This window comes from Cnephaeus nilssonii (genome assembly GCF_951640355.1).
Source record: "Cnephaeus nilssonii genome assembly, chromosome: 6".
Lineage (NCBI taxonomy): Eukaryota > Metazoa > Chordata > Mammalia > Chiroptera > Vespertilionidae > Cnephaeus > Cnephaeus nilssonii.
Genome location: NC_137077.1, coordinates 100,312,384 through 100,327,700, shown reverse-complemented (window position 1 = coordinate 100,327,700; position 15,317 = coordinate 100,312,384). Strand labels below are relative to the sequence as shown.

Genomic DNA, 15,317 nt, shown 5'->3' with positions numbered 1-15,317 from the left:
CATCAGTAGTTATAGCCTATTCAGGTTTTCTGATTCTTCCTGATTGAGTTTTGGAAAATTGTATTTTTCTAGGAATATGTCCATTTCATTTAGTTTATCCAGCTTGTTGTAGTATAATTGTTCATAGGTTTATTTTATTTATTTGTTTTTTTATGATGCTTTGTATTTTTGTGGGATCAGTTGCTACTTCACCTCTTTTGTTTCTCATGTTGTTTATTTGGGTCATCTCTCTTTGTTTCTTGATAAGTCTGGCTAAAGGTTCATAAACCTTGTTTATTTTTTCAAAGAACCAGCTCTTATTTTTATTAATCTTTTGTATTATTATCTTAGTCTTTATGTCATTTATTTCTGCTCTTTATTATTTCCTTCCTTCTACTTACTCTGGGCTTTTCTTGTTGTTCTCTTTCTAATTCTTTAAGTTGTAGGGTTAGATAGTTTGTTAGAAGGGTTTCTTGTTTTTTGAGATTTAGGAAAGAGAAAAGAGAGCAAGAATTATAGAAGAAACAAAAGAGAGAGAAAATAAAACAAATAAAAAAAAGGCGGGGGAGAGAGAAAATGGAATATGTAGGGGCAGAGCTGAAATAAAGAAAATTAGAATAAAGAACTAGGGGAATAGGGGAAGAAAAACAATTTAAAATAAAGGAGGAAGTAAAAAATTTTTTGAAAATGAAAATAGAGGAGAAAGCAGGTAGACCCAAAAAATAGCAAAAGGAAAAATTATAAGAAAGCAGGAGAAAAAGAAAAGAAAAAAATTGAGTAAGAAAAGGGAAGGGGAAAATGAGATATATGAACAAAACAATAGAGACTAAATAATAACAAGTAAATAAAGCAGATAAAGAAGATAAATAATAAAAGGAAAAAATGACCAGGCCAAGAAAAAAAGGAAGAAAAAAGAGGGGAAAAAAGAAAAAAGAAGAAAAGAGAAATAAAATGTGAAATGGCATTCATTTCAGAAACTGTCCGCCTTTGTCTTTTAGCAACCTGCTTGAAGTACCAAGGGATCCACAGTTTGTGTCTTATCTCCATAGGACTTGGCTCTAAAGCAAGTTTGTTGGCAGCATGGGGCCCAGGGCTGGATCAGCAAACTTCCCCAGGTTCCCTGGGGTCTGCCTCTGCCCACCTTTGCCTGCCAGCCAGCTGTCAATCTTCATCACTCAAAAATCTTTTCCTGAATGGGATTTAGGCAAAATTGAGAGTCTAGACCTCTGGGTTTCCTGTTCAGATTTCAAGGAATGTGGTGGGTGTGTTTCCTTGTCCCAGAGCTGCTCCTCTGCAAGTGGCCCAAAATGTTACTCTGCCCTTGGCTGGGCAGAGATCCTTGTATGCAGTCTGGTGGGATCAGCTGGAAACTTGGAGTTTTGATTAGCTCTCCGGTGTGGGGAAAGTACCAATCAGGTTACCGGGATAGTGGGGCAGATGGCTCTTTCACCAATCCAGTCACTGATGCTCCCTGAGACTGTTCAAACCATCGGGTTGGCCTTTGCTTTTTTCTCCTCTGAAATGGTCAAAATATAGGGGTGGCAGGCAGCGAAAGGTTGCCAGTTCGATTCTCAGTCAGGGCATATGCTTGGGTTGCAGGCTTGATCCCTGGTAGAGGGTGTGGAGGGCTATATCACCTAGGGTGGGTTTTCCTTTTTCTGTGATTTGGCTATAGGAGCAGCTAGAACCTTTCAGGAAAAATGGCTGTTTTGGTTTGCGGTGTATGACCAAATGCAGGACTCCTGGCTGCTGCTTTTCCATGTCTCCCCACAATGCTTCCCACCCCAGTCTCTCCTTAGGCACCTGGAGTCCACACAGCCCTTCCTTCAGCAAGGCCTCAGGTGAATAGTTGCAAATGAAAACTCCTGTGCTCTGGGTAAAAAAAAAACCACCAAAAAGCAGAAACTGAGGCTTTCTCTCACTGGGCTCCAGTCTACCGGGTTCCAGACTCTGAGGTGGCCAGCAGCCCTGCTGCCTTTCATGGCTGGATGTTACCTGGGTTGCTGGTCTCAGGTCTGGTGCTCCAGGCTGTGGAGCCCAGCCTGGGTTCCAGGCCTCAATCTTCTAAGGCAGTGGTTCTCAACCTTTCTAATGCCGCGACCTTTAATACAGTTCCTCATGTTGTGGTGACGCCCAACCATAAAATTATTTTCGTTGCTACTTCATAACTGTAATTTTGCTACTGTTATGAATCGTAATGTAAATATCTGAGTTTTCCAATGGTCTTAGGTGACCCTGCTAGCGGTTCTCAACCTGTGGGTCGCGACCCTGCTAGTGGTTCTCAACCTGTGGGTCGCGATCCACAGGTTGAGAACCGCTGCTGTAGAGCCTAAGACCATCGGAAAACACAGATATTTACATTATGATTCATTAACAGTAGCAAAATTACAGTTATGAAGTAGCAATGAAAATAATTTTATGGTTGGGGGTCACCACAACATGAGGAACTGTATTACAGGGTCGCGGCATTAGGAAGGTTGAGAACCACTGGTCTAAGGAAACAGACCCTCCCATAGCTCAGACCGCCCCTCTCACTCTCAGCCCGCCCCTGGAAGCTGGATCAGCCCCTCTCGTGACCTCTCCCTTCCCACAGGTCTCCAGGCCTTTTCTGTCCTTCCTTGATATAAGCATCCTCCTCAGCTGGACCTCAATTGGTCATTTCCGGTGTATGGTCCCAACTTTACTTTTATTTCCAGTCTGGCCCTGAGAGGAGGTGCAAGAAAGGTCTGCCTATTCAGCCACCATTTTTTCGAATCCAGGAGTCTAAGTTTTAATGGGTGATAAACCTTCCATTCCTTAGGAGGAAGGACTTTTCCTTTTTTGCTTCTTAGGAATGTGGCAGACCCTGGCTAGTGTGGCTCAGTTTTTTTGGCATTTTTACAGGCAGCGAAAGGTTGCCAGTTCGATTCTCAGTCAGGGGATATGCCTGGGTTGCAGGCTTGATCCCTGGTAGGGGGCATGCAGGAGGCAGTTGATTAATGTTACTCTCTCACATCAATATTTCTCTCTCTCTCTCTCTTCCTCTCTCTAAAAATAAAAAAACAAACCCAACTTTTCTTTAAAAGATTGTGGCAGAAATGTATGCTGAAGTAGCCAGCTAATCCTTATTTTTTTCTTTATGTAAATTTGGTCTCAGAATATTTCTGGAAGGGTAATGTTTCGAAGAAGCCACTGCGATGACTGGCTTCCATTGTATCTAATCCTGGGCATGTGGCTGCCCTATTCTGTAGCTTTCTTCAGGTGCTGATTACTGTCCACGTGCTACAGAGTTAATTTCACCGGATCATTCTCCCAAAGTTGGTTGCCTTTTCGATGGTGGCATTTGAACATCAGGACTTGGCCATTAAGTTTGGAGACATGCAAGCAAAAGTCATCTGTTCTAATTTCTTTGTTGGCAGTATAAGAGAGCACTTGATTACATCCCATACAATGACAGTTAAAAATTACCCCCTTTTCTCCAAAGTAACAATCTCCAAAGTTCCTTCACAGTGTAACATCCTAAAGGAAATTTCTAGGTTTTCTCTTCTCCAAATGTCCATTCCAGCATCATATGTTCCAATTTTCTGAAAGTAATTTCTGTCTACTTAAAAAGGGCCTCCTGCCACTGTAGGTGTTTTGACAAGAAGAGTTGATCGCCTTTCCTTCTGTCCATTTTTCTTTCTGAGCTTCCACTGAATCCACCATAGGTCATTTAAGAACCTGCCATGTGCTCAAAACTCTCATAGTTGATTACATCAGTGGCAAGACATAACACATTGTCCTGTCTTGTTTGATCCTGGCGATGAGAGGCTCTGGCCTAGTGGACACTCATAATGAGTGTCTGAGAAGGTGATCACTTGGCCTTTAGACACAGCAGCTCTTCTGAATCTAGTTATGATCAATCCAGAACATTTTTCCATTTGAATTACATGAACTGGCACTTTTAAGTTTTTTCACCTAAATCATTAGAGGTCTTTTCAAAAAGCCTCTTTCACTGGCATCATTTACTAGAACAATTTCTTCTACTACGTGTGTTGGTGAGCAATTAATGACACTATGGACAGTTGGTAGAAGTGTGCTCAAAGCCTCTTTGTAGAAAACAATTACCATACTGGGTGTAGGACCAGAGCAATGCTTTAAAAAACAGAGGTTCATTCAGGTGCCTTTCTCTATGTAAGCCTCTCAAGTGGCTTCCTTTCACATTCAAAATGAAATCCAAAATCTATACCATGGCCTTTCAGGCCTTACAAGATCTTCCTCCTATTCCTCCTTGGCTTCTCTCCCACTACCGCCCCCTTGCTCAATCCACTCTACCATATTGGCTTTCTTGCTGCTCTGTGACCATGCTAGGCACTGTTCGGCTTCAGAGCCTTTGCTCCTACTGTTCCTTGGAGCAGAGCTCTTCCTCATTAGCTGAGTGGCTTGGTCCTTTACGTCAAGCATGTCTCTGCCCGATATCACTTGATCGCAGAGGATTTCTGTGGCCACTACACTAGAATCAACCCCTGCCCCAATCACTTTCTGTTCCCTTGCCCTGCATTAGTTTTCCTCTGGGACACAGATCACAGTTACCATCAGTGGCTGCCTCCCTAGCTCTAAAGAGCTGGGTGGGACTGCCTCTATTTTTTCATTGTTGTTTCCCTGTTATCTGGAACAGTATCTGGCACTTAGTAGAGAATTAATAAATATTTTTGAATGAATGAACTTCCTCAACTGTAACATAAACATAGCAACAAGTTTCATAGAGTTATTTCTTATAACTCTCTCCATACAGGCCAGAGGCATTTAAGAGCAAGGGCATTTGGGGCCACTTGGTACTGCCCAGGTATGTGGCTTCAGATAAGCGGCTTAATCCTGGCACAGGTTTTAGTGTATTAAGAGAAAGGATGAATGATATCATCTTTAGGAAATTTCTCCCAAATATAGTTTTTCTTGGTTGCACTTTTGAAAGGTGGTGAGAAGTAGTTGATTCAACGCTGCAGGTCCAGAGTAGAAATGTTAGCAGAGCTGGAGGAGGGTGTATGAAAACTGTGATTGTGAAATGGAGGCTCTGAACAAGGACATGCACTAGGACCAAGCATAACCCAATTCTCCCTCACCCCAGGAGAACAAACTTACATAATATTGGTAAAAAGCTGTTTTATAGATGAGGGTGTCCATTTTACTCAAGGTGCTATCAGTTTGTGTGTGTGTGTGTGTGTTAACAGAAAATACACTAAGAGACTGCACACAGTCTTTCCTTTTGGATAAACACAGCTTACACCATGAAGCTTTGGACAACTAGGTCTCTCCTGATGCCTTTGTAGTCTGCCCAGATCTGCTGATACCCTCAGGAATTCTGGGTAGGAATGATTGTCCTTAACATACACCAGATGCCTGGCCATAAGGTTTTGGAATTGAGTCTACTAAACTTTGCTTTTCTTGTGGCATAGGCTATATCCATGAATGTGTAGCTAGAACCAAAATTATATCAGGGAGGACCCATTTACCAAAGCCCTGAGTATTCCTTCCTATTAGACCTGCTGCTTCCTCTAAGACTGTGGTCGGCAAACTCTGGCTCGCGAGCCACATGCGGCTCTTTGGCCCCTTGAGTGTGGCTCTTCCACAAAATACCACGGCCTGGGTGAGTCTATTTTGAAGAAGTGGCATTAGAAGAAGTTTAAGTTTAAAAAATTTGGCTCTCAAAAGAAATTTCAATCGTTGTGCTGTTGATATTTGGCTCTGTTGACTAATGAGTTTGCCGACCACTGCTCTAAGACAAAGTCAAGTCCTATGACTTGAACACCTGGAAAAAAAATCTTAGTATGTATTTTATGGCTTTTTGTGATGAGATCTGTTTGAGTAGCTTGATTTCATTTTCTTTTATAATGAGTAAACTAAAAGTAAAAGCTCTCAGAACCCAAACTACATGCTATGAACTCTAATCTCTCTGTTCAATAACAGTGATCATGTAAAAAATATTATTGATACTCACTCAATTGGGTTCAAACTCTGCAACAAAATTTTCCCATTTTCTTTATATTGGTACAAAAAATTTATAAACATTTCTAGGTAAAATAGAAGCCATACTGATAATATTAGACTTTTAATTTCTTATCTGAATTCACTATCATTTTTCCTCTTTATAAATACTTCCATAACTTCTTTCTTTTTGTCTCTAAAGTTAGTGATATGAGTTAATTATCATCTTACTTTATTATAATCATCTTTCACAATTCACTACTTAATAAATATAAGGAATGTGAGATTTTAATACCAGAGGACTGTAAAGATATATTTTTAAATGATTGATATTTTATTTAGTATAGTGTTTTTACCAAATTTTGTGTCCTGTACCCAGAACAAAGAGATACATTTTAAAGGGCCAAGGACAGTGATATTCCCAATGTAAACTCTACAGCCAGAGTGTGTTATTTTTTGTTACATCACACCTGCCATGTACTGGGGGAGTACTTGACTGCTTAACATTTTCATGATTCATTTTTTTCTGTCCTCAAATTTTGGGTTACAAAATATATAGTATCCAGACTTTTCTTGAACCAACAACTCTCCATTTCTTGGTACTATTCTCCCCATCTGTAAAATCTAGTCCCTCCTGGAACTCACAGCCTGCGCTCCTGAGACTTGGCTGTTGGGTTTGGATGGCACAGATACAGACTCTGATGGGGACCAGAAAGAAGGGAAAACACAAATAGCTTTATTTTACCTAAAACTAATGGTTCTAGTAAAAAGTTTTAAAGCTGCAACTTCACCTAAGTTAGAGTTTGATAATTATCTATGGATTTTAGACAATCTTCCCATTGGTATTTTGAAAGGCAGAGAATTTCCTATCTATGCAGTAAGAGGTAAAGAAGAGCAGCTGAACTGTGGTGCCATTAGGCCTACTCATCTCTTACCCCACTTTGCAAATTTCCCATAAAAACAAAACAATTTTAATGATAGCTACAAAGGCCCCAGGTACTGACTTACAAAATAAACCTAAACCATGAAATATCATATTTCTGATTTCCACCAAAATAGACAAATAAACTCCATCAGTTAGTTTACTGATTTCCTTAGCATACCTAAATGCCGCTGGGAGTGTTCTTGATTCCAGAATTTCTGTGACTTGTGACCAAGTAATACACTTTGCCTGCTCAGTATCTACAGATGCTGTCCAGGGCTCTAACAAAATCAGTGAATGCATTGCTTTTCGGTTTCTGTCAACTTTCCAAGGAACAAACACATTTCTGTGATGATTGTATCTCCCATTTTAACATGGTTTTCATTTGGCTACCGAGACAATGCTTTTGAGAGACTTTGTGTGAAAAAGGACCTTTTCTGGGTAAGCTGATTCACAAAGCTTAGAGATTAAATCCACTCCCATGATAACTGCAATACTGGTTTTCTAGTGAGACAATTTTTTACTAGCCTTTCCTCAACTGCATTACCAAGAAAAAAATGCCAAGAATATAAAAATACAGGTTTGGGTAAAAAATTGATTTTCTATAATTTTAATTTGTCCTGCTTGGCTTTTTGTTATTTTTCAGATGCTGGCTCTATGCTCATCTGCATAGTGGAATTAATGATTGTTTAATGTTTATAGGACCCTTTTTAGCAATTAGAATTATAAAAATAAAAATACTCGTACTCCATTCTCCAATCATCTGGATTCCACTTGAAACCCAACACCTGGTGGTACTTACTTTTATCCTCATCATACGACCCTCCAGAGCTATTGCTGTACCTTGACTCCAGGCGAGTATGGGCTCTGATGACGTTACTAAACCTTCAAATACAAGAACAGCCATCATCAAATACTGCTGTGTGTGTATGTGCTATTTTCATAAACACATGCTGTTATCTAGTGATTGAGTTTTTGGCAGCTAGTTCCAATGATACTTTTCCTAAAGAAATACTGCAAAAATTGTATCTCAAACATTTATTTTTCCCTGGAGAGGTCTAGTGGTTGCTTTTGCTCATAAGCACAAGTTTAAACTTGGAACAGAAAAACATTTTAAGGTTATACTGAACTGGAGAATTATAACATTTGTTTGGAAATGAAATGGAGTGATACTGAATAATATACATCCCTTATTCACATCCCTTATGGTAGCCTGGCAGCTGGTAGGTGGTCAGTAACTAACTGATGCATGATTAAACATTGAAAATTGACAAGACATAAAAAAGCGGTTCATAATATATTTTGGAATTTACTGACTTTAAAGTTTCTCTTAAAATGATCAGAGGGTTTAAAAAATGTTTTTTAATTGATTTGAGAGAGAGAGAGAGAGAGAGGAGAGAGGGAGAGAGAGGAGAGAGAGAGGGGGGAGAGAGAGAGAGAGAGAGAGAGAGAGAGAGAGAGAGAGAGAGAGAGAGAGAGAAACATCAACTGGCTACCTCCTGCACACCCCTTACTGGGGATTAAGCCTATAACCCGGGCATTTGCCCTGACCAGGAATCACACTGGCAACCTTCTTTTAGTGCAGGGGTGAATACTCAACCAACTGAGCTATACCAGCCAGGGCGATTGGAGGGTTTTTAGAAAAAGGTAACTAGTTGGGTTGTAAAATAACCAGAGAGGCTCTTTCTGTCTGGTCTCTCTGTGGATTAAGAAGTAATGCCACCGCCCCCCCCCCCCCCCCCCCCGTCAAAATGGTAGAAATATAGTAACTTCACACACATTACTCATTTACTCTCACTTACTCATCTTTGAGTTTACTTTATGAATGAGGAAACAGGCCAAGTGAAACAGCTTGTCCAGTGTCATGCAGAAGACAATGGCAGTGCAGAAATGCTTTTGGTTCCAATGAGAGAAGGCAAGACACGGGATTTTAGGATCAAACTCTCACTAGCTCTATGACCTTGGCCAAGTCCTTTATCTTCATGGGGACCCTGTTTCTACACCTGGCAAAAAGTAATACTAATAATACTTCACCATTTATTTTGTTGGGGTTGTAGAAATCAAAAGAAATGATACGAGAATGTTTCCAACACTGTGAGGTACCATCAAACTCTGAGGTACTAATTATTATATTTAATAATAATATAATAATTATTTCTAGATTTCTAGAATGCTTTTTCCTCTTCAGGGCACCAAAGAGTTTTAAGCCAATAGCATTTGAATATCATCTGGAGATCTATAAGGCAGGGCAAGGGTATGGCTGGGGGAAATGGCATGTCTATATTTATTTTATACAAAATGATACAGAGCAGGTTTGATCTACATAATATGTATGCAGCCAAAACAAACAACTAAGGCAATCAATAAGTATCTGGGAAACTCAAGCCAAAGTAGGAGTGTGCCCCTACATTACTGACTGGATATTCTGCACTAATTGACAGCAGGTCAACATCTGTTTCACTCTAGCTGTCCTCACCAGTGCATGGAGCAAGAGTGATGTTTCAGGGAAAAGTGCTGGATGTGCCATTATTAGCCTACCTTGTCCCAGGTGTGCATTTGTGACTGGATTTGCCAAATAAGTAAATGCACGATTTATAGTGACTGTAAAGGCTATAACGATTTTTGTTTTATTTATTTCTTAGATACTTGTAGCAGCTTTTATTTTCTCCTGAAACATCCATCTTTTCCCCAGTCACTCTATATTTCAAACATTCTTCATTGTCCTATCTTTTGGGCTATTACTTTGTGAATCCATAAAACAGAAACTCAAGGACATCTGCTTAGTTTCATACAAATCGGGCCACATAATTGGCTCTTAGGGAATTGAAAAAGTGACAACCTATTACCTTCTGAAATTCTTTAATCATATTTATTCTGATAAAGGCAAAGTCAAAAACAGTGTATGAAGAGCCAAGAGGTCATTCAGCAATAGGGAAGCCATCTAGCAGCACACGTGCTGAGGCATTTGATAGTTTAGAGGATGAGCTTGCGCAACTCCAGGGCAGTCAGCCTGATGGCAGGTACTTTCTCACTTGTAGCCCCTGCTGTGTGTCACGCCCAGGACAGAATCCAGGGACAGCCATGAGGCCTGCAGGGGCATTCTGGGCTGAGGTATTTTCATTATTTAATCCATTGCATTCTCTCCAACAGGAATTTATATCTCATCCTTGTTACTTCAGTGAAAGTGCTCCCCATTCCTTTTCACTAGAAAATGCTCAGCTCTAAAGTGTTTTCAACTCCATGGAATCATCCTAATTTTTTCTTAAAATATATTTTATTGATTTTTTACAGAGAGGAAGGGAGAAGCATAAAGAGTTAGAAACATTGATGAGAGAGAGACATCAATCAGCTGCCTCCTGCACACCTCCTACTGGGGATGTGCCTGCAACCAAGGTACATGCCCTTGACCGGAATCGAACCTGGGACCTTTCAGTCCACAGGCTGACGCTCTATCCACTGAGCCAAACCAGTTAGGGCATCATCCTAATTTTTAATTTGAGTCCTGTTGATCTCTTTTGGTTGTGTCTCTGTTCTTCACAATCAACTAGGGAACAATGATCCAGATTTTATTTACTTCTGAGTAGGTCCTGGGCAATTAAAGGCATGTGGGCAAAATAAATATTATCAAACAGCATATAGGAAGGGGATTAAGACTTATTTGAGCAGAGGAAGACAGTGTTCTTGGTAAACCAAGATGTGACAAAGTAAAGGTGAAATAAGAAATATGATATTTCATAGAATTCACTTCAAGACCACTACTCCATCGCTAAGAAATTATTCAATACTCAGATTTGAAAATTTCACATGAAATTCCCTCTAATTCCAGATGGTCTTTGCAAGTAGCAGGACAGCTCATGGTTTTTGTTTGGTCCTAAGAGAAGTGAGGTTCAGCTCAGGAAGAAACTGTTATCTTCAGGGATATACAGAGCAGAGATAGCAAGTCAATCATAGTTTCTAAGAATAAAGAAGGATTTCTATGTGTGTGAATTTTATAAAGCCTACAAACTTTTATTGATGCCTCTGTATACTCTACAGTTAAATTGGATATCAAGCCAATTTGTGAACCAACCTCTCATCAGACTCTTTCAAGATCTTGCCCTCCTCAGCATCTGGGAAACTGTCCTGGCCGGCAACCACTGTGTTGCTGCTGGAGGTGGTTCCTGTGGATTAGAAGACACTTAGAAAAAAAACCCACAACATGTGGAGGGGGTCAAAGTCAAGTCTCAATATTCCAGGAAAGGATTTCCTGTGAAATTTCATGTTTGAAGGATGCCTTCTATTTTCTGTACAATCTCAGATATTCTAAACAAACTCTAAGCCCACTCCACTGAAATAGGAGAATCCCAGACATCTGTTATAGTCAAACCTAATTCCTGGACTCTCCTATAAACTGAGGTTACAACATTCTTGAAAACTTTTCTTAGGTAATGAGCTTATTTGCAATGGCCGTCCCTGCTGTTAGCTGCTTTAGCACTTCTGGGTCCAGGAGTTATTGGGCTAATGTTAGTGAAACAAGTCCAAGTTTCTAGAGTGTCTGACATCTAGGCTACTGCTTGTCTGCAGGAATGCTGCTTTGGCAGCTAGATGTGGGGAAAACAGAGGGCATGAGAGACTAGGCCAGGAGAGAGATTTGAAAGCAGTCGTGATATTAGATAAACCAAAACAATGAATTTGAGGAGGACTGTATAGATTTCATAAAATGATGCTGAAAGGCCAATTTATGGAAAGTGGTAATATTGTTAGAGGCATTTTAGTCAATTCTGAGAGAATATTCACCAAGGGAATCCCATAAACACAAGATGGAAGGTGCAGACTGAGATTCCTAAGTGATGCTGTGTCCTACCTGGGATCAGCCTAAAGTATAAAGCTCTGGGCATGTGAATACTGGGCCACCAATTGTCAGTTATGCTTACAAAATCATTTCATTAATCTCAGATATTCTCAAGCCATCTTTCTTTTTTTTAAAGTTATTGTTCAATTACTATTGACATACAATTTTATATGTTTCAGGCATACAACATAGTAATTAGACATTTATATACCTTATGAAGTGATCACCTCAGTAAGTCTACTACCCAGCTGACACCATACATAGTATTTATAATACTATTGACTATATTCCCTATGCTGTACTTTACATCCCTGTGACTGTTTGTAACTACCAATCTGTGCTTCTTAATCACTTCACCTTTGTCACCTAGCCCCCCTTACCCTCTGGCAACCATGAGTAAGCTCTCTGTTTTGTTTATTTGTCTATTTTGTTTTTAGATTTCACACATAAATGAGATTATATAGTATTTGTCTTTGACTGACTTGTTTCACTCAACATAATGCCTGCTAGGTCCATCCATATTGTCACAATTTAAACCACCTCTTAAATGAAAATACATGCCAGAATCAGAAGTAGCAACACACTCGTATCCTTTCAGTTTCCACACAAAGGAACATCAGAGACCCAGGACAGGCTGCCCACCGGCCCTACCAGAGGCTGCTGTGGAGACCTTGCTGCTGGCAGCAAAGTGGTAGAACGGTGGGTTGTCACAGTGCTGGACGATGGGGTTCACGGGCTCCGTCTGCTGCAGCTCAAAGAGCAGCTCTTCCATGGTTTGAATGGTGTTGTTACGGCACAAATATATCACCACCTTTTTAATCTAAGGAGAAAAACAGAACACAGGGTCATTTCAAAGAGCCTTGTCCACAGTAATGCCAGTGGGTTGGCAGCAAAGAATATAACCCACTCACTTCCATGAAGTGTTATCCCCAGGAGCTACCACCTTGGTAGCTGATCTTCCTGCTGCCTGGAGACAATCCCAGTGTCTGGATTAAAACTCACCTTCTCTATAGCACATCTGATGGGAGTGTGTGTCAAAGGTCTCACCCTTCCTAATGGCTGAGTTTACAAAAGTTACTTTTGGGGCTCCTGAAATCTAACCAAAAGCAAAAAACATGCCATCTAAAGTTTTATCTTGAGAAAGGATTTCATTTATACAAACCATGGGAAAAAACTGAGAGCTATTTTTTGTTTAAAAAGGAATCTGGTCCCCTGCTATTTTCTTCTCCCCTAGAAACAAATGAATTTTAGCTGTTTGGATGATTTTACATTTTAAAAATAACTGATAACTCTGGAATAAAGCTCTGTGCTACGGGGGCCCTCAGAGTCAAACCTGAGGTGCGGAAACTGCAATGAGGCTGATGGAGCTTAAAACAGCAGGTGGGCCCAGGATCTCTCAGGAAACAGCCATACACACATGCCAAGTGAGTTAGGGCTTAAAAATGCTGTCGTTCTTTATGATCATGTCACTTTTTACTACAAGCACTATATACTGGGCATCTCAGAAAGATTTCTCTCTGCTTAGATTTATCTTCTACCAACTAAATTTGAAGAGAAAAATCTGGGTATTCTGCATTTTTATTCTGTTTTAAGAGCATCAAAATGTAAACATGAAATATTTTTATTAGAAATAATATGCTTTACTTAGTTTCTCTTACATAATGGGTCCAATGTTTATAGAAGGCAGCCTCAGTAACTGATAAAAGAACATCTCTATTTTACTTGGAGCAAAGGGCACATTCTGACTTGCGCTTGCAGATGGAGCCACCAACAAGATAATGCCTGCTGAGAGCCCAGGGAAACTTACATAGGGCAAGAGAAGTGTATCACTGCTAACCCCACACAGGCTGATGAGGAACTGCAGGGTGACCCTCAAGTTGTTACTCCACTTCTCATTGTTGGCTAGAGCATTCCAAACATTTTCCATTTCCGGTCCAGGAACTTCATCTCCATACTGCAACAAACAAAAGCAACACTGACCCAGGAGATATGGGGAAAACACAGGGGTGCAAAATGTTTGATTAAAAGTTCTTTTAGGGGTCATGGCTATCTCAAAACCATAGAAGGGGACACATGGCCATCCATCCAAAAGATGCAACTTTCAGCAATTTATAACACACAAATTAGTAATGCACAATGCTTATTCATGTGATTAAAAACGTTAGACTTCTTATTTTATAATTTTTAAAACTATGGTAAAATACATGTAACATAAAGTTTACCATCTTAAACTTTTAAAAAATATATTTTTATTTATTTCAGAGAGGGAGGGAGAGGGAGAGCGAGATAGAATATCAATGATGAGAGAGAATCACTGTTCAGCTGCCTCCTGCACAGCCCCAACTCAGGATCGAGCCTGCAACCGGGCATGTGCCCTTGATTGGAATCGAACCTGGGACCCTTCAGTCCACAGGCTGACATTCTATCCACTGAACAAACCCGGCTAGGACTTAACCATTTTTAAGTGTACAGTTGGATGGCATTAAGTACAGTCACACTGTGGTGCAGCCATCACCATCACCCTGTTCACGTGATTTTTAATGACAAATGCCACTCCCTGGGTTTGCAGCCTAGGGTTTGATGAGCCCAGATTTTCTGGGATGATGGAGCCATGTTATGGGGGCACGATACCTTGGCCGTCATGTACATGAGGTTATTCAGGACTAGAGATGTAGCTTCTGGGGAGCCCCAGCCATTCCCTTTCAGCCCATGAGAAGTGGTCACTTCTCCTTGCTGGTTCTTGCTGTCATCCTCTGGACTACTGGGGCTCGACCCCGGGAGGAGGAGTTTGCTGTCCACCAGCTCGATGTTGTGCAGCCAGGGTAGCAGGTAGGTGAGCATAATCTGACGCCCGTTTGGGTGCGTTGTGGGGAACCTCTGGCTTACCTCTAAAGAGAAGGGTGGTGATGGAGAGCCATGTGTTATGGCATTAAAATAAACTAAAATATTAACACTACTGACAGATAGCACAGGGCACTTGCATACACAGCAGCTCCCCAAGGCCATGAAATCTTAAAACTGATGCTTGTCCTCTAGCCTTTCCCTTCAAATCTGGTGCCCTGTGGGGGAAAGTGAGAGAGCACAGTGGGAAGAGCATGGCTCGGTGAGAGTGGAGAGAGGGGGAGGCCCACTGAGTTCAATCCATTGCTGATACATTAGAGTGGACAGAACAAGGGACTTGAGACCAAAAGGACATGTGATTAGATCCAGTGCCTCCACACACTAGCTGCACGAGACTCTGGGTTAGTTACTTAACTTCTCTGTTCCTCCGTTTCCTCATCTGTCAAATGAGGCCACTGGGTTCCACATTGGGCTATTGTGAGGATTAAATATAGAATCATAATGTTATGTAATATGCTCAGCATGGTGCTTGTTATTTTGTAGGCTCTAAATAAACAGTGGTTACGACTATTAGAACAGTGGCTGTCTTTCCACTGCACCAATATCATACCAATAGAGCATCTTCTATGCACTATTAGCTGTTAAAAAGTGGGATGGGAGTCTCCGGGAAAAAGCCATCCAGTGTGTAAACTCCTGTCCATGAAGTCCACTTGAAAACTGCCAACTATGTGGAAGCTGCATGCTCAATGTTCTGTTTCATTACATAAATGAATCAAAGGTTGAAACTATGTGTGCAGCCCAGTC

At 40.7% G+C, this 15,317-nt stretch overlaps 1 protein-coding gene across 5 annotated transcripts in view; it reads right to left on the bottom strand.

Annotated features, from left to right (window-relative positions):
• FRY (FRY microtubule binding protein) overlaps window positions 1-15,317 on the bottom strand; it is a gene marked incomplete at its 5' end in the record, with an annotated part of 648,830 nt that overhangs the window by 182,177 nt on the left and 451,336 nt on the right. For all 5 annotated transcript variants that reach the window (XM_079773965.1, XM_079773964.1, XM_079773962.1 and 2 more), the window contains 5 exons: window positions 7,644-7,726; window positions 10,911-11,001; window positions 12,324-12,492; window positions 13,480-13,626; window positions 14,304-14,560. In XM_079773965.1, coding sequence (XP_079630091.1) covers window positions 7,644-7,726; window positions 10,911-11,001; window positions 12,324-12,492; window positions 13,480-13,626; window positions 14,304-14,560 — 747 coding nt within the window. The remainder of the gene's footprint in view (window positions 1-7,643; window positions 7,727-10,910; window positions 11,002-12,323; window positions 12,493-13,479; window positions 13,627-14,303; window positions 14,561-15,317) is intronic.